This window comes from Argentina silus (genome assembly GCF_951799395.1).
Source record: "Argentina silus genome assembly, chromosome: Y".
In the NCBI taxonomy this organism is placed as follows: Eukaryota; Metazoa; Chordata; class Actinopteri; order Argentiniformes; family Argentinidae; genus Argentina; species Argentina silus.
In genome coordinates, this window is record NC_139654.1 from 2,884,407 (window position 1) to 2,910,958 (window position 26,552).

The 26,552-nt window shown below is 44.9% G+C and overlaps 1 protein-coding gene across 5 annotated transcripts in view; it reads left to right on the forward strand.

Moving 5' to 3' along the window:
* Positions 1-6,604, forward strand: part of LOC310823895 (uncharacterized protein) — a 34,939-nt gene extending 28,335 nt beyond the window's left edge. For all 5 annotated transcript variants that reach the window (XM_083696833.1, XM_083696830.1, XM_083696831.1 and 2 more), the window contains 7 exons: positions 284-457; positions 928-1,101; positions 1,589-1,762; positions 2,265-2,438; positions 3,017-3,190; positions 3,306-3,352; positions 3,620-6,604. In XM_083696833.1, the coding sequence (XP_083552959.1) occupies positions 284-457; positions 928-1,101; positions 1,589-1,762; positions 2,265-2,438; positions 3,017-3,190; positions 3,306-3,352; positions 3,620-4,167 (1,465 nt within the window). In that variant the 3' untranslated portion in view covers positions 4,168-6,604. The remainder of the gene's footprint in view (positions 1-283; positions 458-927; positions 1,102-1,588; positions 1,763-2,264; positions 2,439-3,016; positions 3,191-3,305; positions 3,353-3,619) is intronic.
* Positions 6,605-26,552: the final 19,948 nt, after the last annotated feature.

A 26,552-nucleotide genomic window follows, 5' to 3' on the forward strand; every position in this document is an offset into this window, starting at 1 on the left:
CTCATCTAGAACTGAACACTCTATCCATCATTTAAGGCATGAAAAGTATGGATAGATGTTGATTTCGCCTTTAAAACAATTAACAAATTATTAGAAAACATGTTCTAGTAAAATGTTAAAATCCCAAAACAGCCCATGTACAGGTTTTGGACGAAAATGTAATTATTTGCTAATCAAGTGCGGCGACAAGCAACTGGAAATGAGAGAACACATCACACAGGTACATTTTTTACTTTTTCTTTGAATCAACAATTCTTAATGATTTTATTTATTCCTCATTCAGGCTGAATGGATGTGACCTCACAGAGAGATGCTGTGAAGCGTTGGCCTCAGCTCTCAGCTCAGACTCCTGCCACCTGAGAGAGCTGGACCTCAGTAATAATGATGTAGGTGACGGGGGGGTGAAACTGCTCTCTGCTGGAATGGGGAGTCCACACTGTCAACTTCAGACACTGAGGTGAGGTCTCAGACTATTCTTGTTGTCAGACACATCATTCCTAAGTGTCTGTTACATTATCATTCTATGTTATCAATGATACTTTCACAGAAAGGCTCAATAATTGAGACAGACAATGGACATTATATTCCAATCAATTACTATATTGTGTGTGTCTGTGTGTGTGTGTGTGTGTGTGTGTGTGTGTGTGTGTGGTGGGAGGCTGCTCTGTCTTCACTCTCTGAATATGTTTGCCCTCCTCAAATCCTGACCCACCTGGCCTTAGATCAGCTCATGGGACTCCACAACACTGCACTAACCTAATAGCTAGCAAATACATTATACCAGACCTAGAAATCCAGTGACTACAAATGTACCAAGGTTGCTTGCTCCCCTGTTGAAAGCAAGTATAAGTCTCACTCATGAATTCTTATCATAATGCACCACAGTGATCATTTGGCTGCATGTATTTATTTGTATTTCTCATTCAGGCTGAATGGATGTCACCTAACAGAGAGATGCTGTGAAGCGTTGGCCTCAGCTCTCAGCTCAGACTCCTGCAACCTGAGAGAGCTGGACCTCAGTTATAATGATCTAGGTGACAAGGAGGTGAAGCTGCTCTCTGCTGGACTGGGGAGTCCACACTGTCAACTACAAACACTGAGGTGAGGTCTGAGACTATTCTTGTTGTCAGACACATCATTCCTAAGTTTCTGTTACATTATTATTCTATGGAATCAATGATACTTAAATAGAAAGGCTCAATGATTGAGACAGACAATGTACATTATCTTCCAATCAATTACTATATTCTGTGTGTGTGTGTGTGTGTGTGTGTGTGTTTGTGTGTGTGTGTGTGTGTGTGTGTGTGTGTGTGGTGGCAGGGGGGGGCTGCTCTGTCTTCACTCTCTGAATATGTTTGCCCTCCTCAAATCCTGACCCACCTGGCCTTAGATCAGCACATGGGACTCCACAATACTGCACTAACCCAATAGCAAGCAAATATATTATACCAGACGTAGAAATCCAGTGACTACAAATGTATCCATGGTTGCTTGCTCCCCTGTTGAGAGCAACTATAACTCTCACTCATGAATTCTTGCACCACAGTGATGGTTTGGCTTCATGTATTTACTTGTATTCCTCATTCAGGCTGAATGGATGTCACCTCACAGAGAGATGCTGTGAAGCGTTGGCCTCAGCTCTCATCTCAGACTCCTGCCACCTGAGAGAGCTGGACCTCAGTAATAATGATCAAGGTGACGGGGGGGTGAAGCTGCTCTCTGCTGGACTGGGGAGTCCACACTGTCAACTACAGACACTGAGGTGAGGTCTGAGACTATTCTTGTTATCAGACACATCATTCCTAAGTGTCTGTAACATTATCATTCTATGGAATCAATGATACTTGAACAGAAAGACTTAATTATTGAGACAGACCATGTACATTATCTTCCAATCAATTACTATATAATGTGTGTGTGTTTGTGTGTGTCTATGTGTGTGTGTGTGTGTGTGTGTGTGTGTGTGTGTGTTTGTGTGCACAGTGGCAGGGGGGGCTTCTCTGTCTTCACTCTCTGAATAACTTTACTCTTATCAAATCCTGACCCACCTAGCCTTAGATCAGCTCATGGGACTACACAATACTGCACTAACCCAATAGCTAGCAATTACATCATACTAGACGTAGAAATCTAGTGACTACAAATGTATCCATGGTGGCTTGCTCCCCTGATGAGAGCAACTATAACTCTCAATTTTGAATTCTTATCATAATGCATCACACTAATCGTTTGGCTGCATGTATTTATTCGTATTCCTCATTCAGGCTGAATGGATGTGGCCTCACAGAGAGATGCTGTGAAGCGTTGGCCTCAGCTCTCAGCTCAGACTCCTGCCACCTGAGAGAGCTGGACCTTAGTTATAATGATCTAGGTGACGGGGGGGTGAAGCTGCTCTCTGCTGGACTGGGAAGTCCACACTGTCAACTACAGACACTGAGGTGAGGTCTGAGACTATTCTTGTTGTCAGACAAATCATTCCTAAGTGTTTTACATTATCAATGACACTTGCTCTGCAAAACTCAATGACGGAGACAGAACATTTACATGATCTTCCAATCAGTTCAATCAATCAATAAACTCTTGGCTGTGACAACACTCGGCGTACCACTTCATTTGTATTCCAACTTTTTCTTTTGTGAGCTTCCAGACCGTCATCTCGTGCTCCCTTAACCAAGGACTACTGTCCCCTCCAAAACGATAAATTACTAAGATTCAAATAATTAAGATTCAATTACTATAGTGTGTGTATGTGTGCATGTGTGTATGTATGCATGTATGTATGTATGTATGTATGTATGTATGTATGTATGTATGTATGTATGTATGTGTTTGTGGGTGTGTGTGTGTGTGTGTGAGGTGAGAGGGGGAGGCTGTCTGCACGCTCTGTGATCGTTTGGCTGCATGTATTAATTTGTATTCCTCATTCATATGTGGCCTTGGATTTAAAGCTGCACATGTACATTAGAGAGGAATAATCAGATTCTTGATATCAGATGGAGTGACACTATTTCCCCAGGTTGTCAGGCTGTGGAGTCCCAGAGGAAGGCTGTGTTTCTCTGGCTTCAGCTCTGAGGTCTAATCCCTCCCACCTGAGAGAGCTGGACCTCAGCTACAATCACCCAGGAGATTCTGGACTGGCACTGCTCTCTGCTGTACAGAAAGATCCACTCTGTAAACTACAGACACTCAGGTAAAGGCTGAATATGTGGCTGGACGTATCAATGAGATTAATGCACTGTATCTATTTTCCACATGATTTGGAGTGTGTCATTCAACCACTGTGGGTTCTTCTGTGGTTGATATAGTGTGGACCATGGTGGAGAGTGCAGGCTCAAACCTGGGCTGATCAAATGTAAGTCACCAACGCTGTAGAAAATAGGACTGTGATATTACTCAAGAACCAGGGTACAGCAGAGTTCAAACAGAGCACCAGTATTGTATTCATGTGTAAATCTAAAATATTAGTAAACATGAATTAGTTATATCCCTTGTAAAACATCTTAAATTAATAAGTAATATTTTGTGAAAAAAATAATGTTGCCATAACAAGATGACATTGTGAATATTGTAATTTATTCAATTGTATTGATTTGATGATTATTTTTGCCCTCTCAATCAGATGCCTGTGAGCTCACACTGGACCCAAACACAGCACACAGAGACCTCTCTCTGTCTGAGGAGAACAGAAAGGTGACACGGGGGAGAGAGAAGCAGTCGTATCCTGATCTCCCAGAGAGATTTGACTACTGGTCACAGGTGCTGTGTAGAGAGGGTCTGACTGGGCGCCGTTACTGGGAGGTAGAGAGGAGTGGGGAAGGGGCTTATATAGGAGTGACATATAAAGGAATCAGCAGGAGAGGAGAGGGTAATGGGTTGGGATACAATGACAAGTCCTGGAGTCTGTACTGCTCTGGTAACAGTTACTCTGCCTGGCACAATAATAAAAGGACTGTCATACCTGTCCCCTCCTCTGGCTCCCACAGAGTAGGAGTGTATCTGGACTGGCCGGCCGGCACTCTGTCCTTCTACAGCGTCTCCTCTGACACACGGACCCTCCTGCACACATTCCACTCCACATTCACTGAGCCCCTCTACCCAGGGTTTTATCTTTGGGGCGAGGGCAGTTCAGTGACCCTGTGTAAACGAGTCTCAGGGAGATCATACTGAACACCAAAGGTGTAGGGTGTTGTGTGTAGTGTGTAGTGTGTAGTGTACAGTGTGTAGTGAACAGTGTGTCGTGTCAGTGTAGCTCTTGAGATGAGTAGCCCTGTCTGAGACCTGTCAGCCCAAATGTCTTCCTCGGACCACAAGGAGAGAGTGGATGTATAGAAGAAATTCAACTGACAGGGAAACAATCCAGATGAATCATTAGATGATCAAATCAGGCTGATGATGAACTGTGAGAATAACACAGGAGAGAGTGTCTGTATGTATATAAGAGTTGGCTAGATTGGGTGTTTGAGTTGTGTCACCGAGGGTGAGTCTAGTACGGCCTTTCCCCGGCCTGAACACCATTCCCAACGTTCCTCAGTTAAGCACAGCAGGATCGGCCCGAGGTTTGAGAGCAACCTTGGTGAATCACCATGACACAAGAGAAAAAGCTTAGCAGCCGGGGGCCCGACCTGACGAGGGACACTGCGGCTGAGGATGTTCCTGAAACACATTTTATCTTCCATCTATCCCTCAAATAGTTGCAACTGCATAACTGCTTATAGATGATAAGTTGATTCAAATATGTGTAACTGCATAACTGCTTAAGAGGAACTAGAGTGTGAGTGTATGACCCCGTGTCAACATGTCTGCTTAGGCCTCATTATGATGACGGCATGCTAACAGTGAAAGTACTAAGAATATAAGAATACCAATGTTTGATTGTGTAATCTTACTCAGGGATGATTACTGATGTATGATACTATATTACTGACGTTTATTTTGATGATACAGAGGTTTATTATTGCATAAAAGGGGATATTATATAGGGCCTACGGGGTGAAGTAGGTCAGGTAGTGGGAATCCCCAACAAAAAGTACTACTGTGTCCATAATCAAGTATGAGAATGATAACGATGATTAAGTGTAACAATGTGAAGTATAGAGTGATTTACTGGTTTTGATCTATGATATTTGATCGCTATACTGTATTACTGTTTGGATGTATTGTATTGATGTTGATGAGGTTTTGTAACACTGAGAGTTGAGGGACAGAGAAAGTTCCTTAAAAGGACTTCCCCAAAAGCACTTCCTTATTTACTTTAGAAGGAAGCTACTTAGCCACTAGATTAGCTTAGCCACGGTTCTAGCTAATCACTCAAAGGGTTAAACACCGCTCTGTTTGTAGACAAAGAAGATGTCACATGTGAGGAATCTTGGGTCTGTTAGTAAACAGAGATTATGTCATATGGGAGGAGTTTTGGATCAAAAGCAGAGTATAAAATAAGCTCCCCGGAGCAGCGCAGCGGTCATTCCCCGCTGAGGAGCGTTAAAACCTGAAGAACCGGAGCAGGAAGGAGCGTGTTGGATACCTTACCCCGGGGTGGAACTGGAGCTCTCATTGTCTGGTGCCCGAGAAGTTCTCCGTGGCCGGAGTTCACACTCTGATCAAATCCTGACTAACGGACTCGCCACTGGATTGCAACAGAGGACCTGGCGGACCTTTCTTTGAGGAAGAACGGACTTAGAGGAAAAGCTGAGACCGGTAGAGCAGTTTCAGGGGGCAAAGCTGAGACACTCTGCGGGAATCAGAGTCCCTCAGCCAGGGGAGCATAACATCGGCTCTTTACCACAGCCGTGGCGGAAAGAGGAACCGGCTTCACTCGACGGAGAGGAACTGGGACTTCTCTAAATTTCACAGACAAGTAGATTAGGCAGAGTAGGGGTGGAGGTAGAGATTTTATTCTTTTCTCATTTTTCTCATTTTTATATTTTCATCATTTTAATATTTTAATACTCTGTCTGTAACCCATTTTTATGATAACTTAGCTATGCTGTAATGCTTTAAGCTATTATTAAACAATCTAACCTGCATTTAAAGTAACAGTTTTCTAAACTCAATTTTTTTAAATGTTATTTTTATTGAACTATTCCATTCATCATTAGTATTTTTACCTCCTCCTGGTGACATAGAAGGTTATAGATTACTGTGCATATTTCATCATAGGATCTGAATGGTTATATCTAGCCCATCGTTACCTCCTTTGGGTAAATTGTACTTACCGATAAACACCTTTCCGCAACCACACCAACTTGCACTCATATAAGATTGGAGCAGTCATTAACCATAGAGGTTACCCACTTCTGTGTACGGTTTTCGGGGGAGTTTTCAGTTCAATTGAAGTGGGTGAAGGAGGTCAATGGAGGAACTATGGGACGTAGACTGTTAACAAGCGGAGTGAGTCTAATCTACACCAACCTACACCGGACCTGTTAGGAAGTAGCTTACAGGGTAAGACCCTGCAGGCTGACGTCCATACCTGTTAGTCAGAGGGTTGGTCCGGGGTCCTGTACAGGGCCTGAACTGCCGGGAGACAAGGTGTCATGATCATCAAAAAACCCTGAAAGACTTTTGTGGTTTTTTTCTCGTGTAACTTTTAAATAAAGATGAACTTGTTTTTACTTGGTGTGTTTCTTTCATGGAAATCCTGATTGTTGACGTATCGTCTGTGCTCTGTCGTAGAGCTGGGCATCATCGGCTCATCGAGTTACAAGGAGGTGAAAGTGAGAGGTGATTTGTATTATTACTCTCCAGGACCAGCTGAGAGAGCGTCTCCTACAGCTCGACCCCTCCCTTTACTAGACTGGTCCCCAAACCGGTGGTCAGATAATACAAAGAAAAACAGGCTCGCGGCTGAGAGTGTCACTCCCCAGGTTTTCCCCCCGTTAGTGTAAAATGGCTTGAAAGAGGAAAAATGTGCTAAACATAAATAAATAAATAACATTGATGGTACTTGATAATAATACGCACAGCACATAATATTATTGGAATACTATATGCAATATATGCCATTTAACTGACGCTTTTATCCAAAGCGACTTATATTGCAGTGAGTGCATACATTTCAGTATATATGGTCCCAGCGGGAATCAAACCCACAACCTAAGCATTGTTAGCGCCGTGCTCTACCAACTGAGCCACAGAGGACCAGGTGTGTGACTGTGTCATGATGAGCCACAGAGGACCAGGTGTGTGACTGTGTCATGATGAGCCACAGAGGACCAGGTGTGTCATGATGAGCCACAGAGGACCAGGTGTGTGACTGTGTCATGATGAGCCACAGAGGACCAGGTGTGTGACTGTGTCATGATGAGCCACAGAGGACCAGGTGTGTGACTGTGTCATGATGAGCCGCATCAAACCAAACCATAACAAGTGTGGAGTAAATATGTTGTCCCCCACAACTGAGTTACCCACACACACACACACACACACACACACACACACACACACACACATACACACCCACACACCCTCACACACACCCACACACACATACACACCCACACACACATACACACCCTCACACACACCCACACAGCCAGCAGAGGGAGGAAGTCAGCAAGATGATTTACATGACCAGTTCCTGGTCATAGTCCAGTTCATTACACACAACACAGAGAAAGAAGCAGATTCCTCTCAGGAGACGGAACCTTAACCTCGATAGTAACGCAAATACACAGAAGCTGATTTCCGTTACCAAAAGGTAAGAATCTTACAGAAATATGACAGCGCTTATTTTTTAGGTTGTTTTTATTGCTGTTGTTGTTGTTGAGGTTATTTTTGTTTAAATGTGTAGCTCACGGTATGAGGAAACAAGTCAAGTACAGTACACAAAAGTCTTCATTGTTAGGCTGGTTTTTAGCAGACGCCTTTGTCCAAAGCGACTTAAAACATACATTTAAATAGATGACCATGAGTGATATTGTTATGCAAATACGTATTTAGACCTTGGTATGATGTTTAGACTGCAGTTTTTACTCAAGCTTAGCCAGGACTATGTTAGCCAGCTACCTAGCGTTTGTTTCTTCTACTTATATACCTTTTCTGATTATTAAGTGTTACTGTAAGCTTATGGTAATTCTCGTTGAGTTTGTAACGTTTGGCAGTGTAGGTTAAGTTACATCATTTTCGCTATCTTTTGTGTTAGCTAACTGCTCACATTAGCAAATTGGCTAGGTGAGAACATGCCTCCACGTGTTAGCTGTGTTGCTGTCCAGCAAAGGACTTGGTATTGCAAAATCCTGATATGAGGACTGTGCATATCTGTAACTTCAATTGTGGACCCACAGAAAACGTTTCAACTTTTTTACTTAGATTAGTTAGTGGAGCAGCTAGGAGGTGTTTTCTCCTCAAAATGAATGAAATGCAACAGGCACATGCATGGTGAAAATCCTCATTGTTTCATGATTCTCCTGTAAATCGATAGCTTGTTGGTCACAAATCAATTGTAGTTTTCAATAATAGGCTACTGTGCAAATTCAAAAGGATTTTAAGGTTTGTAGAAAGGATGACTTTACATAAATTATATAAGTTCTTCATATAAAAACTACCTCAGTATCACTGCACTGTGATAGTGCGGCATATTCTTAATCTTGACACTTGTGTTTTTATTTGTTTATTCACAGCAGGCGGTAACCCTCACCTTGTTTCACTCTCTTCACATTGATAAGCACTGTCATGTTTTACAGAGGCATTATGATTCTGGCTCTGGTTCTATTTGGACTGTGTTGGCCTGGCTTGATTAACAAATAGTTATTTAATTATATCCTTTTACAGGAAATGCTGGTTAAAGTGGAGATCCGAGGAGTGCAGGAATACATTAGAGTTCCACAGACTGATCAAGTCTTTCAATATTCAAGAAGTTCCTTCAAGAAAGTTTGTAGTTTATTTATGGAAATAGTTTTGCATTTAATGTTATCACTATAGTTGAACATGCAATCTTAAATATTCTGTAAATACAGTGATTAGTTTGCAGGTGCTAGTGTCCCATAGGTATTACACAAACTGTTCTATCAGCAAATAGATTCATATTGTATTAATGCAATGTACTGTACTTTTGATTCTCCTAGTAACAGAGAAGTTTAGTCTGGAAGAGAGTTTCAGTGGGGGCAAGCTAAGCTTGACTGATGTGTCAGGAACAGAGGTGGGTGGAGATGTCTTCGATGAGCTTGAAAAGGCAGGTGTCTTGACCTTCATGGTCCCTTTCCCAGTAGGTAAGGAAAGTCCTTGAAAAGGCAGGGGTTTTGATGAGGTATCACAGGCAGTGTGAACCCTGAGAGGCACATAATGTTTTGTCAAATATTGTCATTATCATTTTGGAGGCCTCAAACTGTTATCATTTGATATTCTATTGATCATTATCTTTGGCACACATATTATCCATAGATGGACAGACTAAAATGTGTAGATCTGGATGTTCAGCTGGTCGAAAATTCTCATCTGTAGTGACTGCACTGTCCCCAGCTTCATCCCATTCATCCTTGGTCGCTTCATCCCATTCATCCTTGGTAGTGGCGGAGACTCCACTATCCCCAGCTTCATCCCATTCATCTGATTCTACAATTGTCCTTGAGTCCACAAGAAAGAGGAGGAACCCATCAGGCTTAATGGATCAATATGAAGCAAAACAGGTAAGCTTTGAAAAAATACATTTAAAATCCTCAATTAAGTCATTTTTATTATTGATAATATCTTTAAATATATATCTGCAGAAGAATATTGGGTATTCTGTATAAAGGAATGCCATAGAAAAGTGAATTGTTTTTTGGGGGGAAAAAAATCACAAAAATCCTCTTTTAAATTTCCATAAGCAAGCTTCCTTACAAGCCTCCATTGTAACATGTTTTGTCAGAAAGTTGAAAATGTTCTGAGGGCCAATCAGAAGGGTGAGAAATCTTTAAGGAGTATGACAAGACGACAACACTACCGGATGCAACACGTAAACAGATGGTGAACATCCTGGTTGCAGATATGATGGAGTTACATAGGTAAGAATGTATCTTCTCTCCCTTGCAAAACATACACACTTACAAGGTGGGCTCAAGCATAAACTATGATTTGTTTTGAAAGGAGGATTCCACCGCCAAGTGTGAGAACCAATTATGCACTGAGAATTGTGACACTTTTTCCGTACCTCCAAGATCCATTCTCCAAACAAGGATATGTAAGTTCTTGTTTTCTATGTGAAAACCCAAACCATTGTATTTTCTATACTTTCTTCCCTTTTTAGTTTCCTTGTTTGTATTTAAATCCTGTTTCAGATGAGTATATAGGTTTCTCAGCCTTGTATTTCCCACTAGTTTTTGTAAAGTTTTATATTGTCAGTGTCTAAACTTATTGTGTTGAGTAATTTATATGAATATGTGTGCCTTGGTTTTGTTGTCTTAAACAGGAACACTACTATGATCCTGAGGGTAACACTGGCTACATTGCTTGGAGGATCAAGACGGTTCAACGCAACACCTCTGATGGCTCCCGGGGTCATTCCAAGACAGTTATTCAGGATGGTCCAAAAACCAGACGAGAATCTTTGTTGGCCTGTGAACAGCTATTTGGTGAGGAGTGCAGGGAGGCGATATCTACAATCAGACATTCAACTGATGAATCTGTGGTCAGAGACAAAATGAGAGTGACTTTCGAGTATCGACAGAAGATGGTCCATGATGAGGATGCATCATCATCAGTCCTGGATGTGTTCCTTCATTTCCTTGATGTGCCTGGATTGGTAAGAAAATCTTTAGCTTTTGTAGTAGTTTCAGTATTTGACCCCACCATTTCCCTTTGTCATCTATACTGAAATCTGTATATCAAAATATTGTCTCCTTGTTTGTAGATCGACCAGGATTTCTCCATGATGTTTGGTGACGAAGTGTCTCAGAAATTCCTGGCAAAGTGGTCAACATTCTTCAAGCCAAAAGTCATCGCAGACTGCAAGACTCTTCCACCAAATCAGTACATTGTTGAGCTTCTGTCAGGAACTGAACCTCAACCTGAGGACAACCACGGTCAGTAAAGACGGTTTTGTATTTCCAAAATATTTCATTAGTGTTCATTAGTGTCTAATTTAATTATTTTGTGATGTCTTTAGGATGAGACAGTGATATGTCGTTAATCCTTTTGCTGCTGCATCTGCTCCCTCCGACCTCAAGAGGCCAGAAAAAAACAGCCAAGATCAGTCCAGCTCAAGCAGCCAGCCATCTTGTGAGATATCTTAAAGTATGCAAAAGTTCATTTTTAAACCTCAGATGTGCGTTTTGAGGTGCAGATTACTTTGGAATTCTGAGACATACATCATCTCATTTTGTTCATTCCATCTGTAAATAAGCTGTGATGAAACGCTTGGTGATAAAAAACCATGCAAAGAGTTTAATTTTCATATTTACTTTGTCCCTTTTCTGACCGACAGGAAGGAGCCAGTGTGACTACCTTCCTTGAGACTGCTGACACAAAACAACCATTCCTCCTCTGCATCGGTGAGCAAAGGAATGATATCCAACGGTTCTACCTTGTTATCGACCGAAAACCGATACCATGCAAGGCACATACATCAGTGGCAGCTTTTGATGAACTGTTCAAAACTCACTACGTCTTCAGTCTTTCATAAGACAAAGCTCTTTGTAATTTCTACACATTTATCCAAACCACAATTTACAACATCGATATCGGAAGAGCAAAGGAGAGCCCACGTGTTAAAGAACTTAGAGCAAGACTGCTGCAGCGAGAGGACTGAATTCATAAACAGCCTTCAAGATGTTCACATGTTTTGTATGTAAAGCGCACCACAAAAATAGTTTGGTTCTTTGCCAACATCTAAAATTTCAACATGGTCTATATCCTGGCAAAACTTTACGTTTAAATTGTGGAGAGCTAGGTTGTCCATTATCATGTTGTACTAAAAGTGGCTTCCGAAAGCACCTCAACAAGGTGCATAGTCACAGCATGGATGAAGAGGTTGATACTAATCAGGATGTTGCCACTCAGAAAGAATGTGAGGCGGAATGTTCAAGTGATCGCCCAACTGTTGTTGCCACTTTGCAGATTCCACCGGTACCAACAAAGCTTTGTGAAGTAACAAGTCAGCTACCTTCAATGTGTGGATCAATTGTTGCACATCTGCAAGCATCAGGTCTCCCTGAAAGTGCTGTCCAAACAATTGTCTGTTCAATGGAAGAAGTCATTAATGACGTCCAAAGCCAAGCACGAGTAGCAGTTCTCAAAACGGTTTCTCCTGAAACTAAGAGTTCAGACATTTCTCAAAAAATAGAGCACTGTTTTGATCAATTAGGTAATCTTTTTTCAGAATTAAACACGGGGGTAAAGAGGCATAAATATTACAATGAAAAATGGGAAATTGTTGAACCTAAAGAATATGTCCTTGGGGTGAGACTGCATTTGCGCAGAGATAGAACTACAGGTGTCTACAATCAGGTTCCTGTAGCAAACAAGTGCATGTATGTGCCGATTCTGGGTACACTCAAATCCATATTCAAAAACAGCCAAGTAAGAGAGAGCTTTTTACAGGACAAACAAAGTGAAAATGGTATTTACAAAGACATCAATGATGGGTCATATTTCCAAAACCATGCCCTGTTCTCACAGCAAAAGCATGCTTTACAGATTCTACTCTATTACGACGATTTTGAAACTGCTAACACTCTAGGTTCCAAGAAGGTGATACACAAAATTGGGGGTGTCTACTTTACTCTACTTTACCCAAGTGTAACTCAGTACTGATGAATGTACATCTTGCAGCTCTATTCTACACTGAAGATCTGAAGACATATGGTTTTGATGTGTGTGGGGGGACATGCAGCGTTCGGCCTGTAGAGGGAGCTACAGGACCGTGGCCGGGGTTGTGTCGGCGAGACTTTTGTTGCACACCTGCTGCGAATTAAGTCTCGCCGGCAAATGTTTAAGATGTGTGTGCTTCTGGCATTTCAGTAGGCGAGGTGAGCTGGGAACGGCGGAGCGAGAGAGAGAGAGAGAAAGAGACGACTGCGAAGTCGCAGTCGCCAAGTAATCATTGAGGAGGCTGGAAAGCCAAAAGAACAATTCTGACGAACTATATGAATAAACGGGAGAGATTCCCTTACCGTAACGCTGCGTCTGCCTCTGTGTACAACGGACTTTGTTACATTGGCGCCCAACCTGGGACACAGAGGGAAGGCAGAATGGAAGCGTTAACAGCGGCGATGTCGAGGATAGCGCTTGTCCTCGAACAGCAGACGGCCCTGCAGCAGACCCAGCAGACGACGCTGGAGGAACTAACGGCGGCGAGGATCACGGACAGTGCCCTCCTTCAGGACTTCACCAGGGTCGGCGGGCCGGCGCCGGGGACCGGAGCGGCACCAGGTCCCCCCAAGGTCCAGTACCACCGCCCCCAGGACCTCCAGACCGCCGTCGGACAGGCCGAGGACCATCTCTCCCTCCCACCGCGGGGGCCACAACGACCAACCCCGGCCCCGCGGCAAGGGGGGGGGGGCCAACGCCCAGGAGGAGCCGGGGGAGCAGAAGGAGAGAGGCCGGCGCCAGCCCCGAGGACGAGATGGCAGGGGCGCACCTATCCGGAACCGACCCCGGCCCCACAGGGAGCACCTCGAGCGACAGGGGGGGTGTGTTGGCGGTGCGGACGGCCGGGCCACGTGCAGGCCGAGTGTCGGGCGATGGACGTGGGACGGGTCGTCCGCATCGGCGACATACCGGGCCCTTCCCCCGGACCAGGAGCGGCGTATCGTATTCCGGTAAGGATACAACATGATACGCACCAGGCATTCTTGGATTCGGGCTGCATGCAGTCCATGATCCAGGAGCGCCTGGTTCGGCCGGGGGCATTGTTGAAGGCATCGAGGGTGCGGGTGAGGTGTGTGCATGGGGACATTCACGAATATCCGGTGGTCGCTATCGAAATTCATTTTGAGGGGAAAAACCATAGAGTACAGGCGGCGGTTAGCCCACGCCTCACGCATCCCCTGATTCTAGGTGTGGATTGGGAGGGGTTTCCTCAAGCGGTAAAGAGGGCTACCGGGATGCGTGCACGACAGCTAGGGAGGTGTGTGGCGTGTAATGTGCTCTGTGCCGAGGCGGCGCCTCGCGACACTGCCGGGGAGCCGGAGCCGGCGGGGGCGCCTCACCCCGAGACTTCCTCGCCGAACTATCCGCTGCTAGGCGACTTCCCCCTCGAGCAGTCTCGTGACGAGACCCTCAGATCAGCTTTTGACCAAGTGATAGCAATTGATGGTACTTTGATACGGCCAGACGCGGTGCGCGCCCACCCCTATTTTGCGATTATCAGCGACAGGTTATATCGAGTAAGTCGTGACTCACATAGTCAGGAGGAAGTAACCCAGTTGCTGGTTCCCCGCAGCCGCCGCGAAATGGTCTTCCAGGCGGCTCATTTCAACCCCATGGCGGGCCATCTAGGGTATGACAAAACACTGCACCGTATAATGGCTCGATTTTATTGGCCGGGGATTCGGGCAGAGGTGCGTAGGTGGTGCGCTTCCTGTCGGGAATGTCAGTTAGTAAATCCCCCGGCCATTCCCCAGGCCCCCTTGCGGCCCTTACCATTGGTCGAGAACCCGTTCGACCGCATTGCGATGGATATTATCGGGCCATTTGAACGGAGCACACAGGGTTATCGATTTGTGTTGGTCTTGATAGATTACGCCACCCGATACCCCGAGGCAATACCTCTGCGCAATATCTCTGCCAAGAGTGTAGCGCAAGCATTGTTTCAAGTCATCTCCCGCGTGGGAATCCCGAAAGAGATTCTCACCGATCAGGGCACTAATTTTATGTCACGCACCCTCAAGGAACTGTATGGCTTGTTGAACATCAAGGCGATTCGAACCAGTGTTTACCACCCGGCCACTGACGGCCTTTGTGAGCGGTTCAATTGGACCTTGAAGTCAATGATCCGGAAGTTTGTCCACGAGGATAGTCGGAATTGGCATAAATGGCTAGATCCCCTGTTGTTTGCGGTGCGGGAAGTTCCCCAAGCTTCCACCGGGTTTTCCCCGTTTGAATTACTCTACGGGCGTAAGCCCCGGGGTGTCCTAGACCTGTTTAAAGAAAATTGGGAGGAAGGGTCTAGCGACAGTAAGAGTGAGATCCAGTACGTCCTCGACTTGCGCACAAAGCTCCACGCCCTAGGGGCTATCTCACGTGAGCATTTGCTGCAAGCCCAGGAGCGTCAGAAACGCCTGTATGACAGGGGGTCTACCCTACGAGAGTTTACACCGGGAGACAAGGTGCTCGTACTGTTACCCACCTCCAGCACGAAATTACTCGCGAAGTGGCAAGGACCGTTTGTGGTCACACGTCGCATGGGGGACGTGGATTATGAGGTTGTACGCTCGGACCGGGGGGATAGCTTGCAGGTGTATCACGTCAATCTCCTAAAAAAATGGAACGACGTGGTCACGGTTGCTCTGGCTACGGTAATTCCGGAGAGAGAGGAGTTCGGTCCGGAAGTCCCAAAATCGAAAGTTAGCACTCCGGTCGATATTGATAACCATCTCTCTGCTAGCCAGGCCGCGGACGTTGCAGATTTGCAGCTTAAGTTCGCTGACGTGTTCTCTCCCCTGCCCGGTCGGACTACGCTCATCGACCACCATATAGAAACGCAGCCGGGTTTAACGGTGCGCACGCGTCCCTATAGGTTGCCGGTGCACAAACGAAACGTTGTGTGCACGGAGTTGGAAGCCATGCTGGAGCTGGGTGTGGTCGAGGAGTCCCGCAGTGATTGGTGTAGCCCCATCGTGCTTGTCAACAAGCCAGATGGGACTATACGGTTCTGTGTGGATTATAGACGGGTTAATGCGGTCTCCAAGTTCGATGCCTATCCGATGCCCCGGGTCGACGAGCTCTTGGACCGGCTTGGTACGGCCAGGTACTTCACGACGTTGGATTGCACGAAGGGATACTGGCAGATTCCACTCTCGCCGGTGTCCCGGGAGAAAACGGCATTCTCCACTCCGCTCGGGTTATTCCAGTTCACTGTGCTCCCTTTCGGGTTGTTCGGAGCCCCAGCCACTTTTCAGCGCCTCATGGACCGTATTCTGCGGCCGCACGCCGCCTATGCTGCGGCCTACCTAGATGACATTGTCATTCACAGTGACACCTGGCCGCAGCATGTGCGGAGTGTGGCTGCTGTTCTGCGGTCCCTGAGGCAGGCGGGGCTGACGGCCAACCCGAAAAAGTGCGTGATCGGGCGGAGGGAGATCCGGTATCTGGGGTACCACTTGGGACGGGGGGAGGTGCGGCCGCAGATTGAAAAGACTGCGGCCATCGCCACCTCTCCCCGGCCCAAGACAAAGAAGGAGGTGAGGGCCTTCCTGGGGCTGGCGGGATATTACCGCCAGTTCGTACCAGGGTTTTCGGAGCTGGCCAGTCCCTTGACGGACCTCACCCGGAAGGGTGCCCCGGATCCGGTCCAATGGTCGGGCCAGTGCCAGGGGTCGTTCGAGGCCCTTAAGGGGGCTCTTTGTGGAGAAACGGTCCTGTATGCGCCTGATTTTAACCTCCCTTTCTCCCTACAGACGGACGCGTCGGATAGAGGGCTGGGAGCAGTACTGACCCAGTGCGTGGAGGGGGCCGACCGGCCGGTGCTGTACCTGAGCCGCAAGCTGTCGGGGAGGGAGGGCCGGTACAGCACCGTGGAGAAGGAGTGCCTGGCCATCAAGTGGGCGGTCGGCACCCTCCGCTACTACCTGCTGGGTCGCGCCTTCACCCTCTACTCCGACCATGCCCCCCTCCAGTGGCTCCACCGCATGAAGGATGTAAACGCGAGGATCACCCGGTGGTACCTCGCGTTGCAGCCCTTCAACTTTTCCGTCGTGCACAGACCGGGTGCGCAGATGGTCGTGGCAGACTTCCTCTCCCGTGCAGGGGGGGGGGAGTAGGTCGTCGGCCGTCGGTTCCCCGGCCTGTGTCGGGCGGTGGGGGTATGTGGGGGGACATGCAGCGTTCGGCCTGTAGAGGGAGCTACAGGACCGTGGCCGGGGTTGTGTCGGCGAGACTTTTGTTGCACACCTGCTGCGAATTAAGTCTCGCCGGCAAATGTTTAAGATGTGTGTGCTTCTGGCATTTCAGTAGGCGAGGTGAGCTGGGAACGGCGGAGCGAGAGAGAGAGAGAGAAAGAGACGACTGCGAAGTCGCAGTCGCCAAGTAATCATTGAGGAGGCTGGAAAGCCAAAAGAACAATTCTGACGAACTATATGAATAAACGGGAGAGATTCCCTTACCGTAACGCTGCGTCTGCCTCTGTGTACAACGGACTTTGTTACAATGTGATACTAAAGCCTCTTATTGATGACCTGAAAATCTTAGAAACCGAAGGAATACAGCTTCCTTGTTTTGAACAACCATTTTTTGGCTCAGTAATTCAAGTAACATGAGATAATCTGGCTTTAAATAGCTTTTTGGGGTTTGTGGAATCTTTCAGTGCAACACATTTTTGTAGGTTTTGTTTAATGAGTAAGGAAGAAGTGCAATCTGTATTTACTGAGAATCATCCTTGGTTAATTTTCCGTTCCAAAGAGGGTCATACTGAACATTGTAGGGCACTAAATAAAAATCCTGAACTGCGGTCATTATATGGTGTTAAAAAGTCATGTGTGCTCAATTCATTAGAGTATTTCCATAACACTGATAACTATGCTGTTGATATAATGCATGATTTGCTAGAGGGTGTGGTACAGTATGAACTTAAGCTGGTTTTTGAGTACCTTGTTAAACAGGGCTATGTCTCTTTGAACTCATTGTCAGACAGGATACAGAGCTTTAATTACGGTTCCACAGAACATAAAAACAAACCAAGTGGGTTAAAGATGGATGATAAGAGCAAACACCCGGGTCAGAATGCTGTCCAGTCATGGTGTCTTCTGCACACACTGGGTGATGTCATTGAAAGGGATAACAGTCACTGGAACTTTCTGCTCCTTCTAATACAGATTGTCAATATAGTGTTTTTCTACACCGTAAAAGGTGTTTCTTACTTGAAACATCTGATCCGTGATCACCATACTCTGTTCAAAGCATTGTTTCCCGACAAGAAGTTGATCCCCAAGCACCATTTGATGATACACTATCCGAGATGCATACAAAAAAATGGCCCTCTTATCCATATGTGGTGCATGCGATTTGAAGCCAAACACACATTTTTCAAAAGATGTGGTAAAGATTTCAAAAATCTCACCAAATCATTGGTGAAGCAGCATCAGCGCCAACTGGTGTTTCAATTTAAAAATTATTGTTTTAGATTATTTGAATTTGGTCCTACATCAAAAACAATCAGCACCTTGCAAGGTGGGGAAGAACTTAGTCAGAAATTATATTTAGAAGCATGTTCAAGTGTTTCAAGCACCAACTGGGACAGAAATGATGGTACTGAGTACCAGGTTGATTTGTTCATATGCACTGGATGTACCGATGATCTCCCTGCTTTCAAAAAGATCTGTGATATTATTATATACGAAGAGCGTGCTTTCATAATAGCCTGTAATGTAGAAACAATGTACTATGATGACCACTTTAATGCCTACTGTATAGAAGACCAAATGGATGAGTTTTCTGAGTTATCTGCGTGGATGACCTGTAACGTGCACATTTAAATTGTCTTTGTTGTTTTTCTGTCATTTATCTGCCATCAAGATCTGGATGATAACAAAATAAAAAAAGTTTTTTATAAAGCAATCAACTTGTATGTCATTCTTATTTTTAATTGGTTTATTACGAATTATTTAAATATTTAAATGCTTTATTTTAATTGTAAAGTAGCATATTTTCACTTTATAGTGTTAATGAGGCAACTCCTTTTATAGTTTTATATATATATATATATAGCAAATCACACAGAGAGAACACTAAGCACTGGAGTTGAAAACATGTAACACTGGTGTGTTAAGTGTTAACCAGTGTTAAATGTCAACTATAGAAAGAGTTGATATTAACTCAATTATAGTGTAAACATGGCAACACTTTCAAAAGTCGTAAATTCACTCTGTGGGTAGTGGACCCCTCCAGACACTTTAAAGGTGTTGAAATTAACTCGATTAGAGTTCATTTGAGTCTGTCGATTTTGCTGTGTAGATGGTCCCAGCAGGAATCAAACCCACAACCTAAGCGTTGTTAACGCCATGCTCTACTAACTGAGGCACAGAGGACCATCTGTTCTGTCATGCTCTCTTTGCACCTGACCATGAGCATCAGACCAACCGAAAGCATTACAAACTCCTGTAGCAGTGCGCTCCCCGAATTCCTATGTAGCGAGAGATCTCTCTCTCTCTCTAGTGTTAATTAATGCTCTAATGTAATTACCTAATTATTACCTACTTGTTAGCATTTACCCCTCTTCACATTACCCCAATAATACCTACCATTAGGCTTTTAACTTAATGCAAAATGTCAATTGTGACTATATAGCTAACTGAAATAAATCACTAAATGTATGTAACTATCATCTGTGCTTAGTTAAATAAGCCTTAGCTTTTAAAGTTACATTCATATTTTAACTATTTTAAATAGCTAACAATATTAATCATGGAATAAGCTTCAATAGAAATGTCACCGGTCATCATTAATCAGCACTTTTACTTTAAATCAGGCAAATGTAAACCGTTTTTTCCATTAGCTTACTTTCAGTATCAAACTTATCAATATGATTAAGACAATGAAATGCAAGTCTTCAACAGAAATACATTTCAACTATTTACTGAAAAATATAGTATTTACATATAAACCGTTTGAGTATAAAAGTAAAAAAAAGTAAAATGATTTGGTTAGGCTTTTAGCTTCTCAGTAAAGTATTTGACTTAATTTCTAATAGCTTCTCAGTAAAGTATTTGACTTAATTTCTAACAAAATTAACGGCTAATGCTAACGGCTATTAGGCATTAAATTACTAATTACTTAATTGCATTAATTAAGATCCCAGACGTGCCCCCATTTTATGTAGCGCCCCCTAGCGTGTCTGGCTATTAGTGTGGAGTGCGCTCCCCGAATTCCTATGTAGCGAGAGATCTCTCTCTCTCTAGTGTTAATTAATGCTCTAATGTAATTACCTAATTATTACCTACTTGTTAGCATTTACACCTTCACATTACCCCAAAGAAATGCAAGCCTTCAACAGAAATAAGTTTCAGCTATTTACTGAAAGATATAGTAGTTACATATAAACAGTTTGAGTATAAAAGTAAAATGATTTGATTTGGCTTTTCAAGTGCAATACAAATAAACACAATTCAGTTCAATGACCACACATTCACACACATTCAGTTTCACTTGAAGCTAAAGCTAAGCCGGCAAATGACTAAATAAATGCTCAATGATATGAATGGGTACCCAAACCGCAGGTCCCAGTCAAAGGAGGACACGTGGCAGGCCCGTAACGTTGCTCAGGATCGTGGAGACAAAATGGTCGCTTCACGCCGTGGCGCAGCAAACAAAAGAAACTCACTGCCGTAGTGCTGGTCGTTGTCGTTCATCCACGCCGCGACAACGCGGTTCTGGCGATGCCGGTGGTTGAAGACGTCGTCCGACAGCAAAGCAGATAGGGTTCTGGAGATAAGTGCTTCCTCAGACGATGCACAAAAGGGCAACCGAGCAGGCTACTCGCTGGCAAAGTCCTCTTAGCTAACTCGCGCTGACTAGCCGTCCGCTCTTTCTCCTTGGTGAATACTCTAATACTCTTCAAAACCGTCAACTATTACCCTGTAAACTTCAAATAAAATGTCTATAAACTCACTCTTCGTGCAGTCTTGAAGCACATTTACTATACCACGCATTAACTTGGTGTTTTACCAACTTCTAATGTCGCAGTTCTCACTCATGTCCTTCTCTTTCTTCCTCCGGTCTCGTTCTCCTTGTGTTCTCCCAACGTCCATCTTCCTCCCACTTCCTGAACTTTGACCCCCGACTCCTGATTGGTCCTCACTCCAGGTAAGTGCATTTTAACTAATACATAGTTTTAATGCATGTAAACATTATTTAAACATTTTTAACATTCTGGAAAACATGTTTGAAAAGAAAATAAACAAAATAAAAATACGAGTTTAGGAAATACCCAAAATTCCCATAGGGCTACATCTATAAAATACCTGAAAAACATGCAGTGTGCTTGAACCTCTGATCAGACACAAGCACTAGAATAGTCTCAGGAGTGCCAATTTTGCACGGCCTAAATCAATCAATGGTGTTCAGGGTTTATACCCACCTATTTAATCTATGGTGTTCAGGGTTTAACCACCTATTTAATCTATGGTGTTCAGGGTTTACCCACCTATTTAATCTATGGTGTTCAGGGTTTATACCTACCTATTTAATCTATGGTGTTCAGGGTTCATACCTACCTATTTAATCGATGGTGTTCAGGGTTCATACCTACCTATTTAATCTATGGTGTTCAGGGTTCATACCTACCTATTTAATCTATGGTGTTCAGGGTTCATACCTACCTATTTAATCGATGGTGTTCAGGGTTCATACCTACCTATTTAATCTATGGTGTTCAGGGTTTACCCACCTATTTAATCGATGGTGTTCAGGGTTTATACCCACCTATTTAATCTATGGTGTTCAGGGTTCATACCTACCTATTTAATCTATGGTGTTCAGGGTTTACCCACCTATTTGATCCATGGTGTTCAGGGTTTATACCTACCTATTTAATCTATGGTGTTCAGGGTTTACCCACCTATTTAATCTATGGTTTTCAGGGTTTATACCTACCTATTTAATCTATGCTGTTCAGGGTTTATACCTACCTATTTAATCTATGGTGTTCAGGGTTTATACCCACCTATTTAATCTATGGCTTTTTGTCACCATTATGGATCCTTTTTTTGTGCACTTTCTGGTTAACACCATTGATTGATTTAGGCCGTGCATCGTTGGCACTCCTGAGACTATTCTAGTGCTTGTGTCTGATCAGGGGTTCAAGCACACTGCATGTTGTTCAGATATTTTAGATATTTAACAGTGCCTTTGCAAAGTATTCCGACCCCTTCACTTTTTCCACATTTTGTTGTGTTTTTGATTCAATTTAAAATGGATTAAACAAAAATAATTTGCCATCAATCCACACACAATACCCCAGAATGACAAAGCGAAAACACGATTTTTGAAATTTCAGTACATTTATTAAAACTGAAATACAGAAATACCTCATGTACATAAATATTCAGACCGTTTGCTATGGCAGTCTTAAAATTAGCTAAAATGCAAACATGTCATCAACAAATCACTCAATAAGTTGAATTAATTCCATCTTAATGCAAGCATAATAGTTCATGTCATATTGGAAAAAATATCTTTGTTTTTATAGGGTCTCTGATTTGCATAGGAATCAATTACACACTGTGTAGATTAGGATGTTCTGAAGACACTGTCCATGTTGTACTGACAGAGAAGGAGAGCTGTCTTCACATCCACTCCCTGCTACCTTACACACAGCAACGCAATTGTTACGGTTCCCCCTCCCAACCAACCCTCTGGCACCACCTCGAGGCCGCGGCGGTCATCACTGGAGCGTCTTCCCAGGCGACAGCGCACCTGTTCCCTATCGTCAATCACCTGCCGATAAGAACCCTGCCCGATCTTCTCTCCAGTGCCAGATCGTACTGCGTCCCTCGACACCCCGTCCTCCCTGGTGTTTCCCCTCGTCGACCCTTCCATGGACCTACTACTGGACCTCCCGGCCTGCCGAACCCCTGCTCGTCTGACTACCGCCTGCCTGCTGAACCCCCGCTCGTCTGACTTCCCGCCTGCCTGCCGAACCTCCGCTCGTCTGACTACCGCCTGCCTGCCGAACCTCCGCTCGTCTGACTTCCCGCCTGCCTGCCGAACCTCCGCTCGTCTGACTACCCGCCTGCCTGCCGAACCTCCGCTCATCTGACTACCGCCTGCCTGCCGAACCCCTGCTGGTCTGACTACCGCCTGCCTGCCGAACCCTGGACCGACCCACAACCACTCTATCTGATTACCCCCCTCCTTCTCTCCCCTACCCCTTTCCCTTGTTATTATTATTATTATTATTATTATTATTAAATACGCCTTCAGGCTAATCATACCCCTGAGCGCCGTCTTTTGGTTCCGCCGCCGTTCATAGTGTAACAGTAATTCAGCATCACAAGTCAAACACCCAATCTAACCAACTCTTATATACATACAGACACTCTCTCCTGTGTTGTTCTCAGAGTTCATCATCAGTCTGATTTGATCATCTCATCATTCATCTGGATTGTTTCACCGTCAGTTGAATTTCTTCTATACATCCACTCTCTCCTTGTGGTCCGAGGAAGACATTTGGGCTGACAGGTCTCAGGCAGGGCTACTCATCTCAAGAGCTACACTGACACTACACACTGTTCACCACACACTGTACACTACACCCTACACACTACACACTACACACTAGACACTAGACACTAGACACTACACGCTACACACTACAGCCTACAAACTACACACTACACACTGCACCCTACACCCTACACACTATACACTACACCCTACACCCTACACACTGGGAGAGGGAACATCTGTACATCCAACATCTCAGTGAAAACACACCACTATCCAACTGCATCATGTTATGATCCGTCATCTTTGAGCCTTTGGTGTTCAGTGTGTTCTCCCTGAGACTAGTTTACACAGGGTCACTGAACAGCCATACCCAAGCCAAAACCCAAACCCTGGGTAGAGGGGCTCAGTGAATGTGGAGTGGAATGTGTGCAGGAGGGTCCGTGTGTCAGAGGAGACGCTGTAGAAGGACAGAGTGCCGGCCGGCCAGTCCAGATACACTCCTACTCTGTGGGAGCCAGAGGAGGGGACAGGTATGACAGTCCTGTTATTATTGTGCCAGGCGGAGTAACTGTTATCAGAGCAGAACAGCCTCCAGGACTTGTCATTGAATCCCAACACACAGTCATTAACCTCTCCTCTCCTGCTGATTCCTTTATATGTCACTCCTATAACAACCCCTTCCCCACTCCGCTCTACCTCCCAGTAACAGCGCCCAGTCAGACCCTCTCTACACAGCACCTGTGCATAGCGCTCAAATCTCTCTGGGTGATCAGGGTACGGCTGCTTCACTCTCCCCCGTGTCACCTTTCTGTTCTCCTCAGACAGAGAGAGGCGTCTGTCTGCTGTGTTTGGGTCCAGTGTGAGCTCACAGGCATCTGATTGAGAGGACAAAAATAATCAACAAATCAATACAATTGATTGATTGATTGAATCCCAATATTCACAATGTGATCTTGTTATGGCAACATTCTTTTTTTCACAAAATATTACTTATTAACTTAAAATGTTTTACAAGGGATACAACTAATTCACATTTACTAATATTTTAGATTTACATATGAATTCAATACTGGTGCTCTGTTTGAACTCTGCTAATTCACTTACATTTGATCAGCCCAGGTTTGAGCCTGCACTCTCCACCATGGTCCACACTATTTCAACCACAGAAGAACCCACAGTGGTTGGGTGACAGACTCATGATCATGTGGAAAATATATACTGTGGATTAATCTCATTGATACGTCCAGCCACATATTCAGCATTTACCTCAGTGTCTGTAGTTTACAGAGTGGATCTGTCTGTACAGCAGAGAGCAGCGCCAGTCCTGAGTCTCCTGGGTGATTGTAGCTGAGGTCCAGCTCTCTCAGGTGGGAGGGATTAGACCTCAGAGCTGAAGCAAGAGAAACACAGCCTTCCTCTGGGACTCCACAGCCTGACAACCTGGGGAAATAGTGTCACTCCATCTGATATCAAGAATCTGATTATTCGTCTCTAATGTACATGTGCAGCTTTAAATCCTCTTCATTTAGCAGTTGAAAGGCTAGAAACATTGTATTCAAGTGAAGAACATTCAAACTAGTGTGTTATAATGGCCCGAGATACTCATGCTTCTGCACCCCAAAAGACCTCACCTCAGTGTCTGTAGTTGACAGTGTGGACTCCCCAGTCCAGCAGAGAGCAGCTTCACCCCCCCGTCACCTAGATCATTATTACTGAGGTCCAGCTCTCTCAGTTGGCAGGAGTCTGAGCTGAGAGCTGAGGCCAACGCTTCACAGCATCTCTCTGTGAGGTGACACCCATTCAGCCTGAATGAGGAATACAAATAAATACATGTTGCCAAACGATCACTGTGGTGCATTATGATAAGAATTCATGATTCAAGCCAATCACAGGCATGTTTGTAGTCAATGTATTTCTCAGTCTGGTATATTTGATTGCTATTGGGTTGTGTAGCCCCATCAGCTGATCTCAGGCCAGATTGATGAGGAATTGAGGAAAGAAAGGTTATTGAGAGAGTGCCCACCACACCACACCACACACACACACACACAGACACAGACACAGACACAGACACAGACACACACACACACACACACACACACAACCATGATATAGGAATTGATTGGAAGATAATGGACATTGTCTGTCTCAATCATTGAGCCTTGCAGAGCAACAAGAGTATCATTGATAATGTAACAGACACTTAGTAATGACGTGTCTGACAACAAGAATAGTCTGAGACCTCACCTCAGTGTCTGTAGTTGACAGGGTGGACTCCCCAGTCCAGCAGAGAGCAGCTACATGCAGCCAAAAGATCACTGTGGTGCATTATGATAAGAATGCATAAGTGAGAGTTATAGTTGCTCTCAACAGGGGAGCAAGCAACCATGGATGCATTTGTCGTGACTGGATTTCTACGTCTGGTATAATGTATTTGATAGCTATTGGGTTAGTGCAGTATTGTAGAGTCCCATGAGCTGATCTAAGGCCAGGTGGGTCAGTATTTGAGGAGGGCAAACATATTCAGAGAGTGAAGACAGAGCAGCCCCCCCCTCCCACCACACCTCGCTGTTGGGCCAGGTTTCCGTGAAAACCATCATGTTGCAGTCCGTCATCCATGTGTGTGTGTGTGTGTGTGAGTGTGTGTGTGTGGGGGGGGGGGGATCCGCAGCCGCAGTTCATCCATCTTGTCTCATCCAGGGAAGGAACATCGGTGAGGAGAAAAGACGAGGTAGTGAGAGTCGATGTGGATGTTATCTTGAGCCGAGCTCTCAGCCCACCTCGGCTCCCTCGGCTGGGTTTTCCATCCCGGTCGGTGTAGCGGAGTCAGCTGGTCCCGCTGTTCTGCTCTAATCTCAGGGTATTGCGTCGATAAAAGATGTCTGGAATGCCGGAGCCGATGTCCAAAAGTTGTCGTCGGCTGTACGATATGGACGCTAAACTGTTTTTAGCGAGAATACTTGAAATAAACAAGCAAATAGCCACTAATTCGCAAACTCTGGAGAGACAGCGGGCTTCGCGATGCATGAGCGCCGCCATCTTGGACATCGCGCGCATGTCACTGAAATGTTTGTCAATACCGACAACACGTGTAGCGAAGAAGACGGACGTGCGAATCGACCAATCAAAAGGCAGCGTCTGAGCGACTCAACCTGGCATGCTACCAAATCCACCAATCACGCAGGGAGGGCGTGTACCAAGATGGCGGCGCGCAAACATCGCGAAGCCCGCTGTCTCGCTGAATTAGTGGTTATTTG